The sequence below is a fragment of the Oncorhynchus tshawytscha genome, linkage group LG29 (assembly GCF_018296145.1).
Source record: "Oncorhynchus tshawytscha isolate Ot180627B linkage group LG29, Otsh_v2.0, whole genome shotgun sequence".
NCBI lineage: Eukaryota > Metazoa > Chordata > Actinopteri > Salmoniformes > Salmonidae > Oncorhynchus > Oncorhynchus tshawytscha.
In genome coordinates, this window is record NC_056457.1 from 34,843,097 (window position 1) to 34,869,771 (window position 26,675).

Consider the following 26,675-nt stretch of genomic DNA (forward strand, 5'->3'; position numbering starts at 1 on the left):
GAACACATAATTTACACCCACACTCAGTCACCCACACTCAGTCACCCACACTCAATCACCCACACTCAGTCACCCACAGGGAGGGGCAATATCTGAGGTGGGAGGGGCAATATCTGAGGTGGGAGGGGCAATATCTGAGTTGTGTCCTTAAAAACATGCTCTAAAGTTGCAATTTCAGGCAGTGCTGGTGGGGATAGTTAAAGAGTGACTGAAATCTGGGACCATATCCACAAGGCATCTCAGAATAGAACGTTTATTGTAAGCAGGGCTGTTGTGGTGACCGTACTACCGGCACATGGGTTCCTCAGACAATTGCTTTAGAGTTGTTGAAAATAATGTTTTGATATTTCTATATGTAACAGTATCGATAAATAATCTAGACCTACATAGAACAGTATCTATAAATAATCTAGACCTACATAGAACAGAATCTATAAATAATCTAGACCTACATAGAACAGAATCTAAAAATAATCTACACCTACATGGAACAGAATCTATAAATATTCTAGACCTACATGGAACAGAATCTATAAATAATCTAGACCTACATGGAACAGAATCTATAAATATTCTAGACCTACATGGAACAGAATCTAAAAATAATCTACACCTACATGGAACAGAATCTATAAATAGTCTAGACCTACATAGAACAGAATCTATAAATAGTCTAGACCTACATAGAACAGAATCTATAAATAGTCTAGACCTACATGGAACAGAATCTATAAATAGTCTAGATCTACATAGAACAGAATCTATAAATGGTCTAGACCTACATAGAACAGAATCTATAAATAGTCTAGACCTACATGGAACAGAATCTATAAATAGTCTAGACCTACATAGAACAGAATCTATAAATAGTCTAGACCTACATGGAACAGAATCTATAAATAGTCTAGACCTACATGGAACAGAATCTATAAATAGTCTAGACCTACATAGAACAGAATCTATAAATAGTCTAGACCTACATAGAACAGAATCTATAAATAGTCTAGACCTACATGGAACAGAATCTATAAATAATCTAGACCTACATGGAACAGAATCTATAAATAATCTAGACCTAAATAGAACAGAATCTAAAAATAATCTACACCTACATGGAACAGAATCTATAAATAGTCTAGACCTACATAGAACAGAATCTATAAATAGTCTAGACCTACATAGAACAGAATCTATAAATAGTCTAGACCTACATGGAACAGAATCTATAAATAGTCTAGATCTACATAGAACAGAATCTATAAATGGTCTAGACCTACATAGAACAGAATCTATAAATAGTCTAGACCTACATGGAACAGAATCTATAAATAGTCTAGACCTACATAGAACAGAATCTATAAATAGTCTAGACCTACATGGAACAGAATCTATAAATAGTCTAGACCTACATGGAACAGAATCTATAAATAGTCTAGACCTACATAGAACAGAATCTATAAATAGTCTAGACCTACATAGAACAGAATCTATAAATATAAATAGAACAGAATCTATAAATAGTCTAGACCTACATAGAACAGAATCTATAAATAGTCTAGACCTACATGGAACAGAATCTATAAATAGTCTAGACCTACATAGAACAGAATCTATAAATAGTCTAGACCTACATGGAACAGAATCTATAAATAGTCTAGACCTACATAGAACAGAATCTATAAATAGTCTAGACCTACATGGAACAGAATCTATAAATAGTCTAGACCTACATGGAACAGAATCTATAAATAGTCTAGACCTACATAGAACAGAATCTATAAATAGTCTAGACCTACATAGAACAGAATCTATAAATAGTCTAGACCTACATAGAACAGAATCTATAAATAGTCTAGACCTACATAGAACAGAATCTATAAATAGTCTAGACCTACATGGAACAGAATCTATAAATAGTCTAGACCTACATAGAACAGAATCTATAAATAGTCTAGACCTACATAGAACAGAATCTATAAATAGTCTAGACCTACATAGAACAGAATCTATAAATAGTCTAGACCTACATAGAACAGAATCTATAAATAGTCTAGACCTACATGGAACAGTATCTCATGTGTTCTTGACAATGCTTTCACATGAAGCCTGTTTCACAACTATAAGCCTAAATATGTATAACCTCTAGGTAAATTAATAAACATGTTTTTTCCACAAGTTTATAATTTTATAATTTTATAATTTCCTACAGTTGAAGTTGGAAGTTTACTTCCACTTGGGTTGGAGTCATTAAAACTTGTTTTTCAACCACTCCACAAATGTCTTGTTAACAAACTATAGTTTTGGAAAGTCCGTTAGGACATCTACTTTGTACATGAGACGAGTAATTTTTCCAACAATTGTTTACAGACAGTTTATTTAACTTATAATTCACTGTATCACAATTCCAGTGGGTCAGAAGTTTACTTACACTAAATTGACTGTGACTTCTAACAGCTTGGAAAATTCCAGAAAATGGTGTCATGGCTTTAGAAGCTTCTGATAGGCTAATTGACATCATTTGAGTCAATTGGAGGTGTACCTGTGGATGTATTTCAAGGACTACCGTCAAACTCAGTGCCTCTTTGCTTGACATCATGGGATAATCAAAAGAAATCAGTCAAGACCTATTGTAGACCTCCACGAGTCTGGTTCACCCTTGGGAGCAATTTACAAACGCCTGACGGTACCACGTTCATCTCTACAGACAATAGTACGTAAGTATAAACGCCATGGGACCACGCAGCCGTCATACTGCTCAGGAAGGAGACACGTTCTGTCTCCTAGAGATGAACATACTTTGGTGCGAAAAGTGCAAATCAATCCCAGAACAACAGCAAAGGAGCTTGTGAAGATGCTGGAGGAAAGAGGTACAAAAGTATCTATATCCACAGTAAAACGAGTCCTATATTGACATATCCTGAAAGGCCGCTCAGCAAGGAAGAAGCCACTGCTCCAAAACCACCATAAAAAGCCAGACTACGGTTGGCAACTGCACATGGGGACAAATATCGTACTTTTTGGAGAAATTTCCTCTGGTCTGATGAAACAAAAATAGAACTGTTTGACCACATTGACCATCGTTATGTTTGGAGGAAAAAGGGGGAGACATGCAAGCCGAAGAACACCATCCCAACCGTGAAGCACGGGGGTTGCAGCATCATATTGTGGGAGTGCTTTGCTGCAGGAGGGACTGGTGCACTTCACAAAATAGATGGCTTCATCAGGTAGGAAAATTATGTGGCTATATTGAAGCAACATCTCAAGACATCAGTCAGGAAGTTAAAGATTGGTCGCAAATGGGTCTTCCAAATGGACAATGACCCCAAGCATACTTCCAAGGTTGTGGCAAAATGGCTTAAAAGGACATCAAAGTCAAGGTATCGGAGTGGCCATCACAAAGCCCTGACCTCAATCCCATAGAAAATGTGTGGGCAAAACTGAAAAAAGAGTGTGTGAGCAAGGAGGCCTACAAACCTGACTCAGTTACACCAGCTCTGTCAGGAGGAATGGGACAAAATTCACCCAACTTATTGTGGGAAGCTTGTTGAAGGCTACCCGAAATGTTTGACCCAAGTTAAACAATTTAAAGGCAATGCAACCAAATACTAATTGAGTGTATGTAAACTTCTGACCCACTGGGAATGTGATGAAATAAATAAAATCTGAAATAAATCATTCTCTCTATTATTATTCTGACATTTCACATTCTTAAAATAAAGTGGTGATCCGAACTGACCTAAAACATGGAATTTCTACTGGGATTAAATGTCAGGAATTGTGAAAAACTGAGTTTAAATGTATTTGGCTGAGGTGTATGTAAACTTCCTACTTCAACTGTACATCATGTTCTCATGTTATCTTTTTGGAGCGCAACATCACATTGCTAAAAAATATGTCTTCATTTGGCTATAGATTGGGCAACTGAAGGCATCTAGGGAGTATTTTAACTTTCAATGTGTTAGAAGACTGAAGTTATCTAGGGCGTAATTTAACTTTAAATGTGTTAGAAAATAATGATACACCTTTTAAATGTTGTATACCACATTGTGTTCAACATTATCAGCAAATGACTTGATGCCTACTGTGCCAAAGAGAATTAGAGTCGTTAAACGGGAGTGACGAGTGTGTTGATAAAAGGGGAATTATTGTCAAAATTCAGCTTTTCAAAACCATCAGAATTGGTAAAAAACCATTCTGCATGCCAACATATTAGGCAATAATTAAGAGTAGACAAAGTGATTGTGTCAGATGAAAATAATTTCAAATGTTTTACTATTGAAAAATGTGATGTACCGTCACAATCACTGCGGTTGTCTGGAGCAAAGTGTGCTATAGAGTTCACAGCTGACGATGCCTCATCCTGATTGGTTTTCCCCCAATTTACAACAATATCGATGAGCGTCATCACCATCTTTCCTTTGCATTACCTCAAACTGACGTTTATGACTTGATTTTTGTCAGGTCAGTGATTTTACATCATCCTAAAACCTACTCCTGTTTAAAACCTGTTTCAAGACAACAACAAAAAAATCCTAGCTTAGAATTTTTCTGAGACGCTTTGTGGATATGGGCCCTCGTCATATCAAGACAAAAACTGGAAACTGAAAAATACAAGGTCAAATCATGACGTCAGTGATCTTTAGGTTGGAAAGCTCTAGAAAGAATCCAAAGTTCCCAAGTTTGAATTCCGAGTTGGATGACCGTTAAAAACTATTTTTCCGAGTTCCCAATGGTCTTGAAAGCACTGAAGTTAGAGATTTCCAAGTTCCCAGTTCCAGTGGTTTTGAACGTGGCATTATTGTTTACATCGTGACGTATTTTCATCACGCACTATATAATCTTTACGGAGTCTTGCCCCTCTGCTGAACGTACAAGTGTAGTGTTTGTAACGCAAGATGGTGGACAGCCTGTCTATGACATTTTCATTCAAAACGGGATAAATATATTGTTTCAGGTGAAAATAAAACATGTTTTGTAAAGTTACTTTTGCCTCAACTTTTTCTCTCTAACTTTATAGCAAAGGCTAGGTTGTAAGATAACCTTGTGGCCAGCGACCTCCACATAATAATTTCATAAAATACAAACATCATTACCGTCAGAATCAACTTAAACAGGAGGCAACAGTCATATAATATAATTACCTTAAAACTTCTTAAGATCCCGCTAATGGGATCGATATGACAACACCCAGTGAAAGTACAGGGCGCCAAATTCAAAACAACAGAAATCCCATAGTTAAAACGTCTTAAGACTGAGATCCCGCTAATGGGATCGATATGACAACACCCAGTGAAAGTACAGGGCGCCAAATTCAAAACAACAGAAATCCCAAAGTTAAAATTCCTTAGAAATAGAAGTATTTCACACTATTTTAAAGATACACTTCTTGTTAACCCCACTACATTGTCCGATTTCAAATAGGCTTTACGGCGAAAGCACCACAAACGATTATGTTAGGTCAGAGCCAAGTCACAGAAAAACACAGCCATTTTTTCAGCCAAAGAGAGGAGTCACAAAAACCAGAAATAGAGACAAAATTAATCACTAACCTTTGATGATCTTCATCAGATGACACTCATAGGACTTCATGTTAAAAATCAAATCAAATCAAATTTTATTTGTCACATACACATGGTTAGCAGATGATAATGCGAGTGTAGCGAAATGCTTGTGCTTCTAGTTCCGACAATGCAGTAATAACGAACAAGTAATCTAACTAACAATTCCAAAAAAACTACTGTCTTATACACAGTGTATGGGCATAAAGAATATGTACATAAGGATATATGAATGAGTGATGGTACAGAGCAGCATAGGCAAGATACAGTAGATGATATTGAGTACAGTATATACATAAGAGATGAGTATGTAAACCAGGTGGCATAATTAAAGTGGCTAGTGATACATGTATTACATAAGGATGCAGTCGATGATATAGAGTACAGTATCTACGTATGCATATGAGATGAATAATGTAGGGTAAGTAACATTATATAAGGTAGCATTGTTTAAAGTGGCTAGTGATATATTTACATCATTTCCCATCAATTCCCATGATTAAAGTGGCTGGAGTAGAGTCAGTGTCATTGACAGTGTGTTGGCAGTAGCCACTCAATGTTAGTGGTGGCTGTTTAACAGTCTGATGGCCTTGAGATAGAAGCTGTTTTTCAGTCTCTCGGTCCCAGCTTTGATGCACCTGTACTGACCTCGCCTTCTGGATGACAGTGGGGTGAACAGGCAGTGGCTCGGGTGGTTGATGTCCTTGATGATCTTTATGGCCTTCCTGTAGCATCGGGTGGTGTAGGTGTCCTGGAGGGCAGGTAGTTTGCCCCCGGTGATGCGTTGTGCAGACCTCACTACCCTCTGGAGAGCCTTACGGTTGAGGGCGGTGCAGTTGCCATACCAGGCGGTGATACAGCCCGCCAGGATGCTCTCGATTGTGCATCTGTAGAAGTTTGTGAGTGCTTTTGGTGACAAGCCGAATTTCTTCAGCCTCCTGAGGTTGAAGAGGTGCTGCTGCGCCTTCCTCACGATGCTGTCTGTGTGAGTGGACCAATTCAGTTTGTCTGTGATGTGTATGCCGAGGAACTTAAAACTTGCTACCCTCTCCACTACTGTTCCATCGATGTGGATGGGGGGGTGTTCCCTCTGCTGTTTCCTGAAGTCCACAATCATCTCCTTAGTTTTGTTGACGTTGAGTGTGAGGTTATTTTCCTGACACCACACTCTGAGGGCCCACACCTCCTCCCTGTAGGCCGTCTCGTCGTTGTTGGTAAGCAAGCCTACCACTGTTGTGTCGTCCGCAAACTTGATGATTGAGTTGGAGGCGTGCGTGGCCACGCAGTCGTGGGTGAACAGGGAGTACAGGAGAGGGCTCAGAACGCACCCTTGTGGGGCCCCAGTGTTGAGGATCAGCGGGGAGGAGATGTTGTTGCCTACCCTCACCACCTGGGGGCGGCCCGTCAGGAAGTCCAGTACCCAGTTGCACAGGGCGGGGTCGAGACCCAGGGTCTCGAGCTTGATGACGAGCTTGGAGGGTACTATGGTGTTGAATGCCGAGCTGTAGTCGATGAACAGCATTCTCACATAGGTATTCCTCTTGTCCAGATGGGTTAGGGCAGTGTGCAGTGTGGTTGAGATTGCATCGTCTGTGGACCTATTTGGGCGGTAAGCAAATTGGAGTGGGTCAAGGGTGTCAGGTAGGGTGGAGGTGATATGGTCCTTGACTAGGCTCTCAAAGCACTTCATGATGACGGATGTGAGTGCTACGGGCGGTAGTCGTTTAGCTCAGTTACCTTAGCTTTCTTGGGAACAGGAACAATGGTGGCCCTCTTGAAGCATGTGGGAACAGCAGACTGGTATAGGGATTGGTTGAATATGTCCGTAAACACACCGGCCAGCTGGTCTGCGCATGCTCTGAGGGCGCGGCTGGGGATGCCGTCTGGGCCTGCAGCCTTGCGACGGTTAACACGTTTAAATGTCTTACTCACTTCGGCTGCAGTGAAGGAGAGACCGCATGTTTTCATTGCAGGCCGTGTCAGTGGCACTGTATTGTCCTCAAAGCGGGCAAAAAAGTTATTTAGTCTGCCTGGGAGCAAGACATCCTGGTCCGTGACTGGGCTGGGTTTCTTCCTGTAGTCCATGATTGACTGTAGACCCTGCCACATGCCTCTTGTGTCTGAGCCGTTGAATTGAGATTCTACTTTGTCTCTGTACTGGCGCTTAGCTTGTTTGATAGCCTTGCGGAGGGAATAGCTGCACTGTTTGTATTCAGTCATGTTACCAGACACCTTGCCCTGATTAAAAGCAGTGGTTCGTGCCTTCAGTTCCACACGAATGCTGCCATCAATCCACGGTTTCTGGTTAGGGAATGTTTTAATCGTTGCTATGGGAACGACATCTTCAATGCACGTTCTAATGAACTCGCACACCGAATCAGCGTATTCGTCAATGTTGTTGTCTGACGCAATACGAAACATCTCCCAGTCCACGTGATGGAAGCAGTCTTGGAGTGTGGAGTCAGCTTGGTCGGACCAGCGTTGGACAGACCTCAGCGTGGGAGCTTCTTGTTTTAGTTTCTGTCTGTAGGCAGGGATCAACAAAATGGAGTCGTGGTCAGCTTTTCCGAAAGGGGGGCGGGGCAGGGCCTTATATGCGTCGCGGAAGTTAGAGTAACAATGATCCAGGGTCTTTCCACCCCTGGTTGCGCAATCGATATGCTGATAAAATTTAGGGAGTCTTGTTTTCAGATTAGCCTTGTTAAAATTACACAATATATGTATGTTTTGTTCGATAAAGTTCATATTCATATCCAAAAATCTCAGTTTACGTTGGCGCGTTCAGTCGTTCCAAAACATCCGGTGATTTTGCAGAGAGCCACATCAATTTACAGAAATACTCATAATAAACATTGCTAAAAGATACAACTGTTATACATGGAACTTTAGATCCACTTCTCCTTAATACAACCGCTGTGTCAGAATTCAAAAAAGCTTTAGGGAAAAAGCACACCATGCAATAATCTGAGTACAGCGCTAAGAGACCAAACAAGCCGAAAAGATAGCCGCCATATTGTGCAGTCAACAGATTTCAGAAATAACATTATAAATATTAACTTACCTTTGATGATCTTCATCAGAATGCACTCCCAGGAATCCCAGTTCCACAATAAATGTTTGTTTTGTTTGATAATGTCCACTATTTATGTCCAAATAGCTACTTTTGTTAACGCGTTTTGTAAACAAATCCAAACTCACGAAGCGCGTTCACTAGGAGCATCCGAAATGTCAAAAAAGTTCCGTTACAGTCCGTAGAAACATCTTCAATAATGTTCCAACCAGAGAATTCCTTTGTCTTCAGAAATGCAATTGAACGCGAGCTAATTCTCACGTGAACGAGCATCACGAGCTCAAGGCCTTCTGGCAGACCTCTGACTCGGCCCCACTTCACAGTAGAAGCATCAAACAAGGTTCTAAAGACTGTTGCCATCTAGTGGAAGCTGTAGGAAGTGCAACATGACCAATATCCCACTGTATCTTCAATAGGGAATGAGTTGAAAAACAACCAACCTCAGATTTCCCAGATTTCCTGGTTGGATTTTTTTCTCAGGTTTTTGCCTGCCGTATGAGTTCTGTTATACTCACAGACATCATTCAAACAGCTGTAGAAACTTCAGAGTGTTTTCTATCCACATATACTAATAATATGCATATAATAGTCACTGGGACTGAGTAGCAGGCAGTTTACTCTGGGCACCTCTGGGCACCTTATTCATCTAAGCTACTCAATACTACCTCCAGCCATAAGAAGTTTTAACAGCAAATGTGTATAATTTAACATGACTATTAAAATCAGTAGTGGGTATTCCGGGATCCCAAGGGAAGGCTTCCCCCACAAAAATGTACCCGTATAAAATAAAAACACATACAAATAATATATCTTTTGTCTCTCTGTGTTTCATACATTTCCTTCAATTTGCAAGAGGCTGAATGTAGCTCACCAGAGACATCCGACAGAATCCGAGAGAACAAAACAGCGCCCCTCTCTGTCTCAACATGTGTAACCCATCCACTTGATTCTGTCTGGTCAAAAAGAGTATGACGTTGTTGTCGCACACAGCATTGAATGCAAGGGTGGCCAGTGAGAATTTGTCCACCCTTGATACAAATTTTATTAAAATAATAGCCAATCAGCATTGAGCTAAACTGAGTGAGCTCAGCTGTGATTGGTTTTCACCTAACAACAAAAAAGTGTCAAGGGAAACCAGATTGGATTTGGCTTCACATCATTCCCTTTGCATCAGAAGCCAAAGGTCATTGACAGAGGAATTGTTGCATCTCGTTGTGTCATTGTCCTCCGGTGGCTAGCTAGCTAGCTAAAATCGTCCCTTTCCTAAATTAGTCATTAATAGAGATAGGGATTTGGACTTGTGGTTTTGCTTAATTCTCCGTACTGGTCAATGATTTTAATTGTGATTCTGATCCAACCATAAATTCATACATGTTCCCCTGAGAGAATGGTAAATCAGCAGGGTTTTGGAAGGGGAAGGTACGATCTGGTATAGGCTAAGTAAGGCTCACAGTGTCTCACCTTGACCAGGTGGTTGTGTTGATGGCTGACCGCCAGGTGTAGAGGAGACATCATGGCCTTGTTGAGGACGTTGGGTTCGACCCCCAGCTCTAACAGAGCCCTGCAGCTCTCTGGCTGGTTCCTCTCCACGGCCCAATGCAACGGCATAGACCCCTCGTCATCATACAGGTTCCACTCTGGGGAGAGAGAGGTAGGAAACATATGCATCCACACACAGTCACGGGATAAACAGACACATGCATAAACAGACGCATACACACACGCACAATGACGGTACACACACACACACACACACACGCAATTAAGCAGAGGAAAAGGATAAGTAATAAACTTTTTTTTAAACGAACAGAACTCAGTTGAACAACCATGTTCTAGTGTGCGTCCCAAATAGGGTCATATTCCAAATATAGTGCACTACTTTTAACCAGAACCCTATGGACCCTGGTCGAAAGAGGTACACTACATAGGGAATAGGGTACCTTTTGGGATGTAAGACCCCTAGAATGTCATGGCGCTGAGCGGGAGTCTCACCATCTCTGTGTGTGATGCTGCAGATTAACCTGATAACAGGGATGTTTCCTGCACCAGCAGCGTGGTGGACCAGTGAGGCACCAGAGTCATCCTGTTCCCTCAGTACTCCTGGGTTCCTCCTCACCAAGCCCTCCAGCTGGGACACATCACCTCCCCGAGCCCACTGGACAGAGGTAAGAAACCGATGGGGACAGAGGTAATGAACCGATGGGGACAGAGGTAAGGAACCGATGGGGACAGAGGTAATGAACCGATGGGGACAGAGGTAAGGAACCGATGGGGACTGAGGTAAGGAACCGATGGGGACGGAGGTAAGGAACCGATGGGGACGGAGGTAAGGAACCGATGGGGACGGAGGTAATGAACCGATGTGGACGGAGGTAAGGAACCGATGGGGACGGAGGTAAGGAACCGATGGGGACGGAGGTAAGGAACCGATGGGGACGGAGGTAAGGAACCGATGGGGACAGAGATTTTTTTTTTTAACCTTTATTTTACTAGGCAAGTCAGTTAAGAACAAATTATTATTTTCAATGACGGCCTAGGAACAGTGGGTTAACTGCCTGTTCAGGGGCAGAACGACAGATTTGTACCTTGTCAGCTCGGGGATTCGAACTTGCAACCTTTCAGTTACTAGTCCAAAACTCTAACCGCTAGGCTACCCTGCCGCCTCTACGCTCTAACCATTAGGCTACCCTGCCGCCTCTACGCTCTAACCATTAGGCTACCCTGCCGCCTCAACACTCTAACCACTAGGCTACCCTGCCTAAGGAAAGGGTTCATTCCATTTCCCTTCAGTCAATTCAGGTAAACTGAAAATTTGTATGTATTGTATGACATCACATTTCCTGTTTCTTCACGTTTGTATCAGATCCAAACTCCTCATATAGAGGCATTGAGGACAACAGGTATTGGAATGGAAAAGTTCAGTTTCCTTCCTGAATAAGCAGTGAACCCCGGAAAATACTGAGTACAGCAAAACAACAGAAACAAAGATAACATAACCAAAGAGGTCCAACTTTGTTTTGGGTCTTTGGTTCCCTGTGGGGGTGTCGTGGAGGTGTGGCCTATGAGTGGATGGGGTTTACCTGTAGATTACCTATTTCATACAACCTGAGGTGAGAGGATTGCAGATGTTCTGTAAATGTTGAGAAAACGTGCCATGCATCCTTCTTTATCCTCTCCCCTCATATCCCACTTCCCTCCCACTCACTCACTCACTCACTCACTCACTCACTCACTCACTCACTCACTCACTCACTCACTCACTCACTCACTCACTCACTCACTCACTCACTCACTCACTCACTCACTCACCCACCCCTCCTCCCCTCCCCTCCCCCTCCCTCTCCTCCCCACTCCCTCCCCTCCCTCCCTCCCCCTCCCCTCTCTCCCCTCCCTCTCACTTCACACTCCCTCCCTCCCCCCCCTCTCTCTCCCCTCCCACTCCCTCCTTCTCCCTCCCTCCCTCTCCACTCCCTCACTCTACCCTCCCTCCCTCTCTCTCCCCTCCCACTCCCTCCCACTCCCTCCCTCCCTCCCCCTCCCACTCCCTCCCCTCCCTCTCCACTCCCTCCTCTACCCTCCCTCCCTCTCTCTCCCCTCCCACTCCCTCCCACTCCCTCCCTCCCCCTCCCTCCCTCCCTCCCCTCCCTCCCCTCCCTCCCTCCCCCTCCCTCCCCCCCTCCCCCCTCCCCCCTCTCCCCTCCCTCCCTCCCTCCCTCCCTCCCTCCCTCCCTCCCCCCCTCCCTCCCTCCCTCCCCCTCCCTCCCTCTCCCTCCCTCCCTCCCTCCCTCCCTCCCTCCCTCCCTCCCTCCCTCCCTCCCTCCCTCCCTCCCTCCCTCCCTCCCTCCCTCCTCCCTCCCCTCCCTCCCTCCCTCCCTCCCCTCTCTCCCCTCCCCTCCCTCCCTCCCTCTCTCTCCCTCCCACTCCCTCCCTCTCTCTTCCCTCCCTCCCTCCCTCTCTCCCTCCCTCCCTCTCCCTCCCTCTCCCTCCTCCCTCCCTCTCCCTCTCTCCCTCTCTCCTCTCCCTCCCTCCCTCTCCCTCCCTCCCTCTCTCTCCCCTCCCCTCACTCCCTCCCTCCCTCTCCACTCCCTCCCTCTCCCTCTCTCTCTCCTCCCATTCCCTCCCTCTCTCTCCCCTCCCATTCCCTCCATCTCCCCTCCCTCCCTCCCTCCCCCTCCCCTCCCTCCCTCTCCCCCTCCCACTCCTTCCCTCTCCCCCCCTCCCTCCCTCTCCCCTCCCTCCCTCCACCTCCTCTCCCCTCCCTCTCCCTCCATCTCCCCCTCTCCCTCCCTCTCCCCCTCCCACTCCCTCCCTCTCCCCTCCCTCTCCCCTCCCTCCCACTCCCTTCCTCTTTTGCGATCCTTGACAAGCCAAAGACACATTTCATATTTTAAACAGACATTTCAATGAACAGTAATGCGTTGGAACTTGTACTAACCTCAAACAGGTTTGTAGCTGCCAGCATAACGTCTGTTTTTGCATTGAGTTGATGAGATGTTGTTGCATCTTCAATCACACACTTATAGGAACTGTTCTGCCGTGCCACTTCCTTGGTGAACTGCATGGGGGACCCTTTTAGAGGTTGCACAATCCAATGTAGAAACAATCACTGAATGGAAGAAGGATAGAATGATGTCAGCAACACACGCATGTGCACTCAGGATAACACATATACACATACTCCTGCAAGGCAGTTAACCCACTGTTCACCGGGCTCTCGAAGACATGGATGTATATTTAGGAAGCTCCCCGCACTTCTCTGATTCAGAGGGTTGGGTTAAATGTGGAAGATACACTTCAGTTGAAGGAATTCAGTTGTACAACTCACTAGATATCCTCCCCAGCAAAAGTGTGGAGGGGTGAGGAGGGGTGGAGAGAGGGAAGGGAGGTGAGGAGGGGTGGAGAGAGGGAGGGGAGGTGAGGAGGGGTGGAGAGGGAGGGAGAGGTGAGGAGGGGTGGAGAGAGGGAGGGGAGGTGTGGAGGGGGAGAGAGGGAGGAGAGGTGAGGAGGCATAGAGAGAGGGAGGAGAGGTGAGGAGGGGTGGAGAGAGGGAAGGGAGGGGTGAGGAGGGGTGGAGAGAGGGAGGGGAGGTGTGGAGGGGTAGAGAGAGGGAGGAGAGGTGAAGAGGGGTAGAGAGAGGGAGGAGGGGTGAGGAGGGGTGGAGAGAGGGAGGAGAGGTGAGAGGAGGCGTAGAGAGAGGGAGGAGAGGTGAGGAGGGGTGGAGAGAGGGAGGAGAGGTGAGGAGGCATAGAGAGAGGGAGGAGAGGGAGGAGGGGTGGAGAGAGGGAAGGGAGGGGTGAGGAGGGGTGGAGAGGGAGGGAGGGGAGGTGGGAGAGGGAGGGGAGGTGAGGAGGGGTGGAGAGAGGGAGGAGAGGGGAGGATGGGTGGGTGGAGAGAGGGAAGGGAGGTGAGGAGGGGTGGTATGGGGAGTTTAGACAGGGTGATATGGGGAGTTTAGACAGGAGAGGTGTGGAGAGAGGGAGAGGAGAGTGGGAGGGGTGGAGAGAGTGAAGGGAGGGGAGGAGAGAGTGAAGGGAGGGGAGGGGAGGAGAGAGTGAAGGGAGGTGAGGAGGGGTGGAGAGGGTAGTGAGAGGAGAGGAGGGGTGGAGAGGGTAGTGAGAGGAGAGGAGAGGGTAGTGAGAGGAGAAGAGGGGTGGAGAGGGTAGTGAGAGGAGAGGAGAGGAGAGGTGGAGAGGGTAGTGAGAGGAGAGGAGGGGTGCAGAGGGTAGTGAGGAGGAGAGGAGGGGTGGAGAGGGTAGTGAGGGAGAGGAGGGGTGGAGAGGGTAGTGAGAGAGGAGGAGGGGTGGAGAGGGTAGTGAGAGGAGAGGAGAGGGTAGTGAGAGGAGAGGAGGGGTGGAGAGGGTAGTGAGAGGAGAGGAGAGGTGGAGAGGGTAGTGAGAGGGAGGAGGAGGGGTGGAGAAGGTAGTGAGAGGAGAGGAGGGGTGGAGAGGGTAGTGAGAGGAGAGGAGGGGTGGAGAGGGTAGTGAGAGGAGAGGGTAGTGGGAGGAGAGGAGAGGGTAGTGAGAGGAGAGGAGGGGTGGAGAGGGTAGTGAGGGGAGAGGGTAGTGAGAGGAGAGGAGAGGGTAGTGAGAGGAGAGGAGGGGTGGAGAGGGTAGTGAGAGGAGAGGAGGGGTGGAGAGGGTAGTGAGAGGAGAGGAGGGGTGGAGAGGAGAGGAGGGGTGGAGAGGGTAGTCAGAGGTGAGGAGGGGTGATAATGGGGTCGAGAGAGGAGAGGAGGGGTGGAGAGGGTAGTGAGAGGAGAGGAGGGGTGGAGAGGGTGTTAGAGGTGAGGAGGGGTGATAATGGGGACGAGAGAGGACCTATATTATCTCCTTGAGTGTAATCCAAGAACCAAGCTACTCTACTGGATGACACTGGTGTAGACTGGAGAGAGAGGCTGGCTGTTACCTCAGTCCTGGGTCGTGATTAGTGTAGGCTGGAGAGAGAGGCTGTTTCTCTGTCCTGGGTCGTGATTAGTGTAGGCACACGAACAGAAAATGTCAACAGAAATTAGCATTAACATGTGCTAGCTAGCTATTTTTTTTACTATTACAGGACTCCTTAATGCTGGTCCACATTATCTCGTGTAGAAAACAGAAACAGAAAGCTCCGTTTATCATTGAACATGTTCAGGGATGTGTTCACATGTGCCTTCTGTTGCATAACATTTTGCGACGGTTTGCTACAGTTTGCATGATAATGACCCTGGTGGTACAGCTTTCGTGTCAGTGTTTCCTCCTGTCACGTTTTCAAAAAATAATCTTTTTAATTTCCTTGTTTTGTGACTAAAGTACTTGACAGGAAATGGAAAATGATGGATGTTATCGACATCTAGTCACGAAGATTCTGTTTTTTTTTATCCAACTCTACTGTGTGTTTAAAACTTTAAACATTACAACTCAAAACAACTGTTCAGCATAAAGCGACAATCCCACATTAGTCGTTGTCTGTAGGAAGGATCTGACGATAACATGGCCATATTATTAATGTATAAGGCAGGGCTGAGGAGAGTTTTTGTTTTCTAGCGGAGTCATAACCCATCATTTCCTTGGAGTTTAAACTCTAAAATGGCTGTGTTCTAAAGAGCACCCAATTCCCTATACTCTGAGTGTACAAAACATTAAGACCACCCTCCTAATATTGAGTTGCAGCCCCCCCTTTTGCACTCAGAACAGCCTCAATTCATTGGCACAGGGACTCTACGAGATGTCGAAAGCGTTCCACAGGGATGCATGTTGACTCCAATGCTTCCTGCCATTGTGCTATGTTGTCTGGATGTCCTTTGGTGGTGAACAATTCTTGATACACATAGGTGTCATGCCGTTAGCGTGGGGGTAGGTCTATGACAGTCATAAATACCTCTTCCCCCCTTTTTCCTCTCTCTACCCTACTGATGTTACATTTGCAAACACCTTGGTTAACATAGAGATTCTGGGAACATCAGAAGGTGGGGGGAAATGAACTATATTCTGGTAATCCGACCAATTGAACATATGCGCTGGTACTTAATGAATATGATGTCAGTTCGGTTGTCATCTGAGACATTCTCATCAATGATAAAATGACATAAACTCTACAGTGGAAAGTCTACACATTGTAGTTATCGGATTCACATGGAATTGTTGTTCAATTTAAATGTTTAAATATGAAATTATTCATGATGGGATGTGAGATTTGGGTTTTCATAAGGTTAGGGCTCTGCTCAATCAGTGGCCCGCCCCTGTGAAGGGACGTGGCCTATAAAACCTTTCAAACACGCCCTCCTCTCCCTTCCTATATAAAGCCTTGATGACAATATAACCTCCTGTTCCAAGGATGTAGGACGACGGTCCGATGTCAGAATGGTTCAGATAATAACTACAGAACGAAACCAACATCAGCGTGAGCTTTGGTTGAGAATGGTATGAACTATGAACTTATTCACTACAGAAGTGATACCTCCTAGCCGTTGAGTTAGCAACAGCAGCTGCAAACGCAGGATAGGAAGGAACAGACAGAGTACCCCGTCTACCACACAACGACGTTACTAAAACGTGTCCAATTTACCAGCAGAGACATTCTTCAAAGGACAAAGGACTCGGTTGGGCAACACGGCCTTCCATCTACCACAAACCTATCGAAGCGCAGCTCAGAGTAAATATTTATTGCATTTTCCTTTTCCAAATGGGCGTTAATTTAGAATGCATAAGATACTGTATTTACGATAGCACAGCTTCGCCCTTTGTTCCTCAGTCTTCCCGCTCTTCCACTCAAACCCAGCCCTTTTCTTTTGTGTAACAAGCTGTCATATCTGTTCCGCCTGCCAGGGACGTTTTCCTTCATGACGTAATTTGCAATCAAGTTATGATTAATATATAGATATGTGTATATGTAATTCTGTGTGATTAGTTAGATATTTAGAGAGGGTGTATCAGGAATTTGATGTGAATTGTTAGATATCATTGCACTGTTGGAACTAGAACACAAACATTTCACTCACAATAACATCTGCTAAACACGTTTATTTGACCAATACAATTTGATTTGATTTGATCCCTCCCTTATTGAGAGAATAATGACTCTTTTATGAATGGGGATCAATATTGGACTTGGCCTCTCGGCGACTGTGGTCGTAGCTATCCAATTAATTATCTCTCCTGGCAACAACTTCAGTTCTCTTGAGATTAGAGATGTATTGGCTTGATTCATGCATATAGAAGTATGAAATAGCTTTGTCCTCAGGCAAGTGCACAGCCATGGAGCCATACTTAAAATAGCATTTTAAATAGCAAGTGTCTACTCAAGGTGAAATACTGAGTGTTAACTTGGTTTCAATCAGAAAGAGTTGAAAATAACTGAAAGAGTTGAAAGAGTATATACTATAGTGGTTGTTGGCTGTTTTTCTACTTCCTGCACTGAGCTGAAATAGATTACATAAAGTTCCAAGGTTAATGACAATTCTATTTCACTTCCTGTCTATACAGGAAGTACACTGGCATTTCACTTCCTGTCTATACAGGAAGTACACTGAAACTCCAATTCCAATGATCATGAATGGTTTTAATGGGGAACATTTGGAATTCAATTTTTCTTTCAACACATAGCATCATCAATCCAGCATCAGCAATTATATACAGGGGGCTGGTGGGAAGAGTTGTAGGAGGATGGGCTCATTATAATGGCTGGAAGGGAATAAATGAAACAGTCAAACATGTGGGTTCCATGTGTTTAATACCGTTCCATTGATTCCGTTCCAGCCATTTCAATGAGCCTGTCCTCCTATAAATAACCCACCAGGCTCCTCTGATATGCATCATTGGTTTCCACCACTGCATTAGCCTGCTCCCGAGTGGAGAGGGGCTCCTGAGTGCCCCAGTGGTCCAAGGCACTGCATCGCAGTGGTCTACGGCACTGCATCTCAGTACTAGAGGCGTCACTACAGACCCTGGTTAGATTCCAGGCTGTATCACAACCGGCTGTGATTGGGAGTCCCATTGGGCGGCGATAAACTGTCCCAGCGTCGTCGGGTTAGGGTTTGGCTGCGGTAGGCCATCATTGTAAACAATAATTTGTTTCTTAACTGACTTGCCTAATTAAATAAAGGTCAAATAAAATAAATGGAATGGTATGATGTAGATTTCCAGCTTAATAGACATAACAAAATGTATTTACTTATCATGAGAAGACCATGAACAATATATAGCGTAGTAATGCTGAATAGTTCTAGAAAGGAACTCACCTTTCTAGTAAACATAATGATAGTTGTTGAGGTCACCATTCAGGACTCGAGTACATAGTACAAATATGATGAAACTATTAACATATATACAGTATACATATATATATATATATATATTTTTTTTTAATTATTAAAACATGTGGTGGAAAAGGGCATGAATGATTTAAATACTTTCTACACTGAACAAAAATATAAATGCACTCTTCAGCAATTTAGAAGATTTTACTGAGTTACAGTTCATATAGGGAAATCAGTCAGCTAAAAATGTATTCCTTAGTCCCAAATCTATGAATTTCACTTGACTGGGAATACAGATATGCAGCTGTTGGTCACAGATACAAAAACTAAGCAGGGAATCAGAAAAACAGTCCGCATCTGGTGTGACCACCATTTTGCCTCACGCATCGCATCACATCTCCTTTGCATAGAGTTGTTCACGCTGTTGATTGTGGCCTTTGGAATGTTGTCCTTGCTCTTCTTTCCTCTTCAATGGCTGTGCTAAGTTGCTGGATTTTGGAGGGAACTGGAACACGCTGTCGAACATGTCAATCCAGAGCATCCCAAACATGCTCAATTAAATTATGCCTGCCCATACCATAACCCCCCCCCCCTCCCGCCACCATGGGGCACTCTGTTCACAAGTTGTCATCAGCAAACCTCTTACCAACACAATGCCCTACATGTTGTCTACCATCTGCCCGGTACAGTTAAAACTAGGAGTCATCCGTGAAGATCACACTTCTCCAGCGTGCCAGTGGCCATCGAAGGTGAGCATTTGCCCACTGAAGTCAGTTACGACGCCAAACTTGTCAAGACCCTGGTGAGGACGATGAGCACACATATGAGCTTCCAGGAGACCGTTTCTGACAGTTTGTACAGAAATTCTTTGGTTGTGCAAACTAATAGTTTCATCAGCTGTCCGGATGGCTGGTTTCAGACGATCCAGCAGGTGAAGGAGCCGGATGTGGAGGTCCTGGGCTGACGTGGATACATGTGGTCTGCGGTTGTGAGGCCGTTTAAGAATTTGGCAGTACGTCCATCAAACGTTGTTGGAGGCGGCTTATGGTAGAGAAATTAACATTAAATTCCTCCAAAATTGAGACATCTGTGGCATTGTGTTTTGTGACAAAACTGCACATTTTAGATCGGCCTTTTATTATCCCCAGCACAAGGTGCACCTGTGTAATGATCATGCTGTTTAATCAGCTTCTTGATATTGTCAGATATTGTCAGGTGGACGGATTATCTTGGCGAAGGATCAATGCTCACTAACAGGGATGTAAACATATCTTCAGCAATGCTCAATGTATGCAGAGGCCAAAATTCTTCGTTGCACATGAAAGAACAGTAAAGACATGAGGCACACAGCTTCAATAGCTCCCTATTGATCATGTTTAGGGACAATACCATGATCCTACCTAGACTAGCCGACAATGCAATGAATAATTATTGATTTCAAGTGAGTACAAAAAGGGGATTCATGTTTTGTTTTTTTTCAGCTGATTCAAATAATCCAGGCTTGATGATGAGTTCATGATTTTAATGTTTAGTGCTAGGGCAAGAAACAAAATGTGCAACATTTGGGGTTAACATGACTGAGTTTCGGCTGTGAATTGCAGTGAAAAATGTCATTTGAATAACGGCGCAAAAGCCCTGTGATTTAAAAAACTATATATTTCATTTCATTTGGATCAGTTGTGGGTCTGGGCCAAACCCTCCCCTAACCCGGACGAAGCTGGGCCAAACCCTCCACTAACCCGGACGACGCTGGGCCAAACCCTCCCCTAACCCAGACGACTCTGGGACAAAGCCTCCCCTAACCCGTACGATGCTGGGCCAAACCCTCCCCTAACCCGGATGACTCCTCCCCTAATATGTCAGTCAGACACAGGACGGCTCAAAGCTTCCTAAATAGGATACTTAACAGTCAGAAGAAATGGAGGGGAGGAAAGAGGCTATTTTAGCCTATTGACAAAAAATAATAGACAACCAATTTACAGTTGGAGAAGGAAGTTTACATACACTTAGGTTGGAGTCATTAAAATTTGTTTTTCAACCACTCCATAATTTTCTTGTTAACAAACTATAGTTTTGGCAAGTTGGTTAGGACATCTACTCTGTGCATGACACAAGTAATTGTTTACAGACGGATTATTTCACTGATATTTCACTGTATCACAATTCCAGTGGGTCAGACGTCTACATACACTAAGTTGACTGTGCCTTTAAACACCTTGGAAAAGGTACTGGTGCACTTCACAAAATAGATGGCATCATGAGGCATGAAAATTATGTGGATATATCAGTCAGGAAGTTAAAGCTTGGTCGCAAATGGGTCTTCCAAATGGACAACGACCCCGAGCATACTTCCAAAGTTGAGGCAAAATGGGTTAAGGACAACAAAGTCAAGGTATTTGAGTGGCCATCACAAAGCCCTGACCTCAATACTATAGAACATTTGTGGGTAGAACTGAAAAAGCGTGTGTGAGCATGGAGGCCCACAAACCGGACTCAGTTACACCAGCTCTGTCAGGAGGAATGGGCCAAAATTCACTCAGCTTATTGTGGGAAGCTTGTAGAAGGCTACCTGAAACGTTTGACCCAAGTCAAGTATATATATATATGTATGTATGTAAACTTCCGACTTCAACTGCATTTTATTATTATTTTTACCTTTATTTAACTAGGCAAGTCAGGTGAGAACAAATTCTTATTTTTATTGACAGCCTAGGAACCGTGGGGTAACTGCTTTGTTCAGGGGCAGAACGACAGATTTGTACCTTGTCAGATCAGGGATTTTGGTTACTACTCCAATGCTCTCATCACTAAGCTACCTGCGGCCTCAACATGTCCAAACATTTGCATGGTCGTTTCAATGGTTGTGATTACACTGTTGATTTTGTCTGTCCCTCCCAGCCAGGCTACGTCCCAAAATACACCGATTCCTTACGTGGTGCACAACTTTAGACCAGAACCCTATGGCACCCTATTCCCTATATAGTGCACTACTTTAGACCAGAGCCCTATGGCACCCTATTCTCTACATAGTGCACTACTTTAGACCAGAGCCCTATGGCACCCTATTCTCTACATAGTGCACTACTTCAGACCAGAGCCCTATGGCACCCTATTCCCTATATAGTGCAGTACTTTAGACCAGAGCCCTATGGCACCCTATTCCCTATATAGTGCAGTACTTTAGACCAGAACCCTATGGCACCCTATTCCCTATATAGTGCAGTACTTTAGACCAGAGCCCTATGGGGACAGGGTGCCATTTGGAACGCATGTCTGAGTCAGTGATGTCACTGACTTGGAAAGAGAGTGTTGTTTCTGAGCGACCCTTGAACAAACAGACAGACATTATTGATATAATGAAGAGCTGCCTGGATGGAACATCATTTGCATCATGTAAAGTCACATCTCCTGTCTTATGCACCTGTCCTGTATGTATAGGTAGGTAGCCTAGCCGTTAAGAGAGTTGAGCCAGTCACAGAAAGGTTGCTGGTTCGACTCCCCGAGCAGACTGTCGATTTGCCCTTGAGCAAAGCACTTAACCGTAAGTCATTCTGGGTAAGAGTGTCTACTAAATGACCTTGAAGGTATTGGCTGGGTATTACTGTATGATATAGACTGGTGTTTTTCCAATGGGACGTGTCGATCAAGACTTTTGAGTCCAGGCTGTGACTGAAAGCTTTGCTTCCATCGTCCTTGTTCCTGTAAGAGAGGATTCCAAGGTTCTTCTCTTGGACCTACTCCTCCAATGGGCTTTGAGATGAATTGGACCTACTCCTCCAATGAGCGTTGAGATGAATTGGACCTACTCCTCCAATGGGCTTTGAGATGAATTGGACCTACTCCTCCAATGGGCTTTGAGATTAATTGGACCTACTCCTCCAATGGGCTTTGAGCTTTGAGATGAATTGGACCTACTCCTCCAATGAGCGTTGAGATGAATTGGACCTACTCCTCCAATGAGCGTTGAGATGAATTGGACCTACTCCTCCAATGAGCGTTGAGATGAATTGGACCTACTCCTCCAATGAGCAATGGGCTTTGAGATAAATTGGACCTACTCTTCCAATGGGCCTCCAATGAGCGTTGAGATGAATTGGACCTACTCCTCCAATGGGCTTTGAGATGAATTGGACCTACTCCTCCAATGGGCTTTGAGATGAATTGGACCTACTCCTCCAATGGGCTTTGAGCTTTGAGATGAATTGGACCTATCTCCTCCAATGAGCGTTGAGATGAATTGGACCTACTCCTCCAATGAGCGTTGAGATGAAATTGGACCTAGTTCCGACAATGGGCATTGAGATGAATTAACAACCAAAAAAACTACCTCCAATGGGCTTTGTAGATGATATTGAATGAGTGATGGTTCCAATGGGATTTGAGATGAATTGGACAGTATATACAATGAGATAAGTATGAGTGGATAGTTAAAGTGGCTAGTGATACCTACTCCTGCCAATGAGCGTTGAGATGATATGAGATGAACAATGTACTCCTCTAATGGGCATTGTTTGAGATGATATATTTACATCATTTCCCTCTTCCATGATTAAAGGGCTTTGATTGATGTGGCAGTAGCCACTCAATGTTAGTGGTGGCTGTTTAACAGTCTGATGGCCTTGAGATAGAAGCTGTTTTTCAGTCTCTCGGTCCCAGCTTTGATGCACCAGAATCTCTCTGGAACCACTTAACCACTCTTAACCACTGCACCACATCCGGGAGGCTGAGATGAATTGTTGACTCGATAGGACCTAACCCTCTAGAACCCTAGAAAATGACAAAGTTACTTAATCTACTGACACAGTCAGAAAATAACATCACATTTTTCCACAGTTTTTTAACGGTCCACAATCATCTCCTTAGTTTTGTTGAAAGGTTACTGACACCACACTGACCTCCTCCCTGTAGGCCGTCTCGTCGTTGTTGGTGATCAATACTTAGTGATTGAGTTGCTCAGTGTTATTAGCATTCCTGTCATTGCCGGTACAGTGGGAAGAGTTTGTGTCCAAAATGGCACCCTATTCCCTTTATAGTGCACAACTTAGTTTGCAATGAGTGTGCCAAACATTAGGAACACCTTTCTAATATTGAGTTGCACCGCCTTTTGCGCTCAGAACAGCCTCTCTCATCACACATCTCTCTCTCTGTACTCTCTCATCACACATGAACAGCATTCTCTCATGCTCTAACCACTCTTAACCACTGCACCACCCGGGAGGCTGAGATGAATTGTTGACTCCTAGGACCTAATAGAACCCTAGAAAATGACAAAGTTCTTCTCTCTCACAGTCTCATCACATTTTTCCACTTTTCTGATATAGCTCAGTGTCACACATTCCTGTCATTGCCGGTACAGTGGGAAGAGTCCTCTCATGGCACACATTCCCATCTCTCTCTGTCTCTGAGTCAAACACAACACCTTTCTAATATTGAGTTCTCTTCCTCTCTCTCTCATCACACATCCCTGTCTCTCTGTCATCACACATCTCTCTCTCTCTCTCTCATCACACATCCCTCTCTCTTCATCTCTCTCTCATCACACATCCCTCTCTCATCTTCTCTCTCTCTCTCTCTCTCTCTCTCTCTCTCTGTCTCTCTCTTCTCTCTCTCTCTCTCTCTCTCTCTCCTCTCTCTCTCTCTCTCATCACACATCTCTCTCTCTCTCATCACACATCCCCTCTCTTCCTCTCTCTCATCACACATCCCCCTCTTCCTCTCTTCTCTCTCTCTCTCTCTCTCTCATCACACATCCCCCTCTCTTTCCTCTCTCTCTCTCATCACACATCCCCCTCTCTTCCTCTCTCATCACACATCCCTCTATCTATCTTCGTCTCTCTTCCTCTCTCTCTCTCTCTCTCTACAATGTTGACTACAGTGCTTCCCACAGTTGTGACAAGTTGGCTGGATGTCCTTTGGGTGGTGGACCATTCTTGATACACACAGGATACTGTTGAGCTTGAAAACCCCAGCAGCGTTGCAGTTCTTGACACAAAGCGGTGCGCCTGGCACTTCAATCGTTTTTATTGCCCATTCACCCTCTGAATGTCACACATACACAATCCCTGTCTTAATTGTCTCAAGGCTTTTAAACATACTTCTTTATTTAACCTATCTGCTCTCCTTCATCTACACTGATAGAAGTGACATCAATAAGAGATCATAGCTTTCACCTGGATTCACCTGGTCAGTCTGTGTCATGGAAAGAACAGGTGTTCTTAATGTTTTGTTTATAATCACAGGAAATTACATGACTGTTTTGCCTCCATGCGCAATGTGTTAACTTTAACAGTTCATCGCATGACTTCTCCTGTGTGTGTGTGTGTGCACGTGTGTGTGTGTCTGTGTGTGTCGTGTGTGTGTGTGTGTGTGTGTACGTGTGTGTGTGTCTGTGTGTGTCTGTGTGTGCGCGTGTGTGTGTGTGTGTGTCGTGTGTGTGTGTCTGTGTGTGTCTGTGTGTTGTGTGTGTGTGTGTGTGTGTCCGTGTGTGTGTGTCTGTGTGTGTCTGTGTGTGCGTGTGTGTGTGTGTGTGTGTGTCTGTGTCTGTGTGTGTGTGTGTGTGTGTGTGTGTGTGTGTGTGTGTGTGTGTGTGTGTGTGTGTGTGTGTGCGCGTGTGTGTGTGTGTGTGTAGGGTGTGTGTGTGTCTGTGTGTGCACGTGTGCGCAGACCAGTGTGTGTGTGTGTGTGTTTTGTGTGTGTCCATCCTGATAACATATTGGTTGATCAAACAGACCAGAGTGGTGAAAAGGGATGTTTTAGCTGCAAATTAATTCTTATTATTCCATCCTAATAACATATTGGTAAAGTAATGATCAAACAAGATATTAGCCATTAATTAATTAACCTATATAGTGCAGTAATTAATTAACCAGAGCCCAAATTAATTAACCAATGATATTAGCACATTAATTAATTAACCAATGATATTAGCACATTAATTAATTAACCAATGATATTAGCACATTAATTAATGTCTCCGGGAACAAATGACATACTAAGTTGTCTTGAGAGGTTCCCATTACGCAGTAATATGAAACGTGTGATGATGTCACTCACTCTGTTTATCTTTCTGACCACAGATTTTAAACATTTAGAACACATAGAACTCAGGAAGACATTTTAAACATTTAGAACACATAGAACTCAGGAAGACATTTTAAACATTTAGAACACATAGAACTCAGGAAGACATTTTAAACATTTAGAACACATAGAACTCAGGAAGACATTTTAAACATTTAGAACACATAGAACTCAGGAAGACATTTTAAACATTTAGAACACATAGAACTCAGGAAGACATTTTAAACATTTAGAACACATAGAACTCAGGAAGACATTTTAAACATTTAGAACACATAGAACTCAGGAAGACATTTTAAACATTTAGAACACATAGAACTCAGGAAGACATAGAGGAAGCTGATGCAGAACAGGTCAGGGATATACGATGTTCTAGTTGTCTTCAGTAAAAACACAACTGTATAAAACAACAGGCTTCATGCGGATTAGAAATCAAGAATCAAAAGTTAAACATTGCCACTGGCACAATCAATATAATAGGCACAGGACAAAGGAAACTTTGAAAATGAGAGTAAGGAAAATGTATAATTGGTAGCAAACAAAAAAAGTATAGATTTATTGTTTTAAAAAACATATTTCCAACAATCCTGTTTCTGTTACCAGTATAAAAAGTAAAAGAAAAGAAAGCCAGAGAAAGATAAGGGTTTATGCCTACTTACCTATTTGGTGGTTAGGAAGGTTGGCTGGCTGGCTGGCTGGCTGGCTGGCTGGTTGGTTGGTTGGTTGGCTGGCTCACTGGTTGGTTGGCTGGCTGACTGGTTGGTTGGCTGGCTGACTGGTTGTTTGGTTTGGCTTGGCTGGCTGGCTGATTGGTTGGTTGGCTGGCTGGCTGGCTGGTTGGTTGGTGGCAGACTGGTTGGTTGGCTGGCAGTCTGGTTGGTTGGCTGGCTGTTTGGTTGGCTGGCAGTCTGGTTGGTTGGCTGGCTGGCTGGCTGGCTGGCTGGCTGGATGCTGACTGTCTCTCTCTGAGTAAAGCAGCCTGCTGCGGTCTGGTCTGTCTCCCAGGATGAGTGGAGTGCTGCTTTATGTACTGTAGTGTAGTAGTCACAGTTCAGAGACATCCCATTCAGCCCAGGGTTCAAATACTATTCAAAACCTTTCAAACATTTTCAGTGTTTGTTCTAATCTGCCTGGAGTGTCAGATGGGCGGGGTTTGCACTCATTGTGACTATTCTATTGGTTCCATTGTGCCAGGTAAGCTCAATCAAATGCAGAAAAAAGTATTTATAATTAT

The 26,675-nt window shown here is 44.3% G+C and overlaps 1 protein-coding gene across 1 annotated transcript in view; it reads right to left on the minus strand.

The window, feature by feature from the left end:
• The window catches only part of LOC112236355 (transient receptor potential cation channel subfamily A member 1), a 90,278-nt gene extending 64,120 nt beyond the window's left edge, over positions 1-26,158 (minus strand). Inside the window, exons 1-4 of the mRNA XM_042308836.1 lie at positions 26,101-26,158; positions 13,064-13,234; positions 10,621-10,783; positions 10,090-10,265 (exon numbers count right to left, since the gene is read on the minus strand). Of these exons, the coding sequence (XP_042164770.1) occupies positions 10,090-10,265; positions 10,621-10,783; positions 13,064-13,189 (465 nt within the window). The 5' untranslated portion in view covers positions 13,190-13,234; positions 26,101-26,158. The remainder of the gene's footprint in view (positions 1-10,089; positions 10,266-10,620; positions 10,784-13,063; positions 13,235-26,100) is intronic.
• Positions 26,159-26,675: the final 517 nt, after the last annotated feature.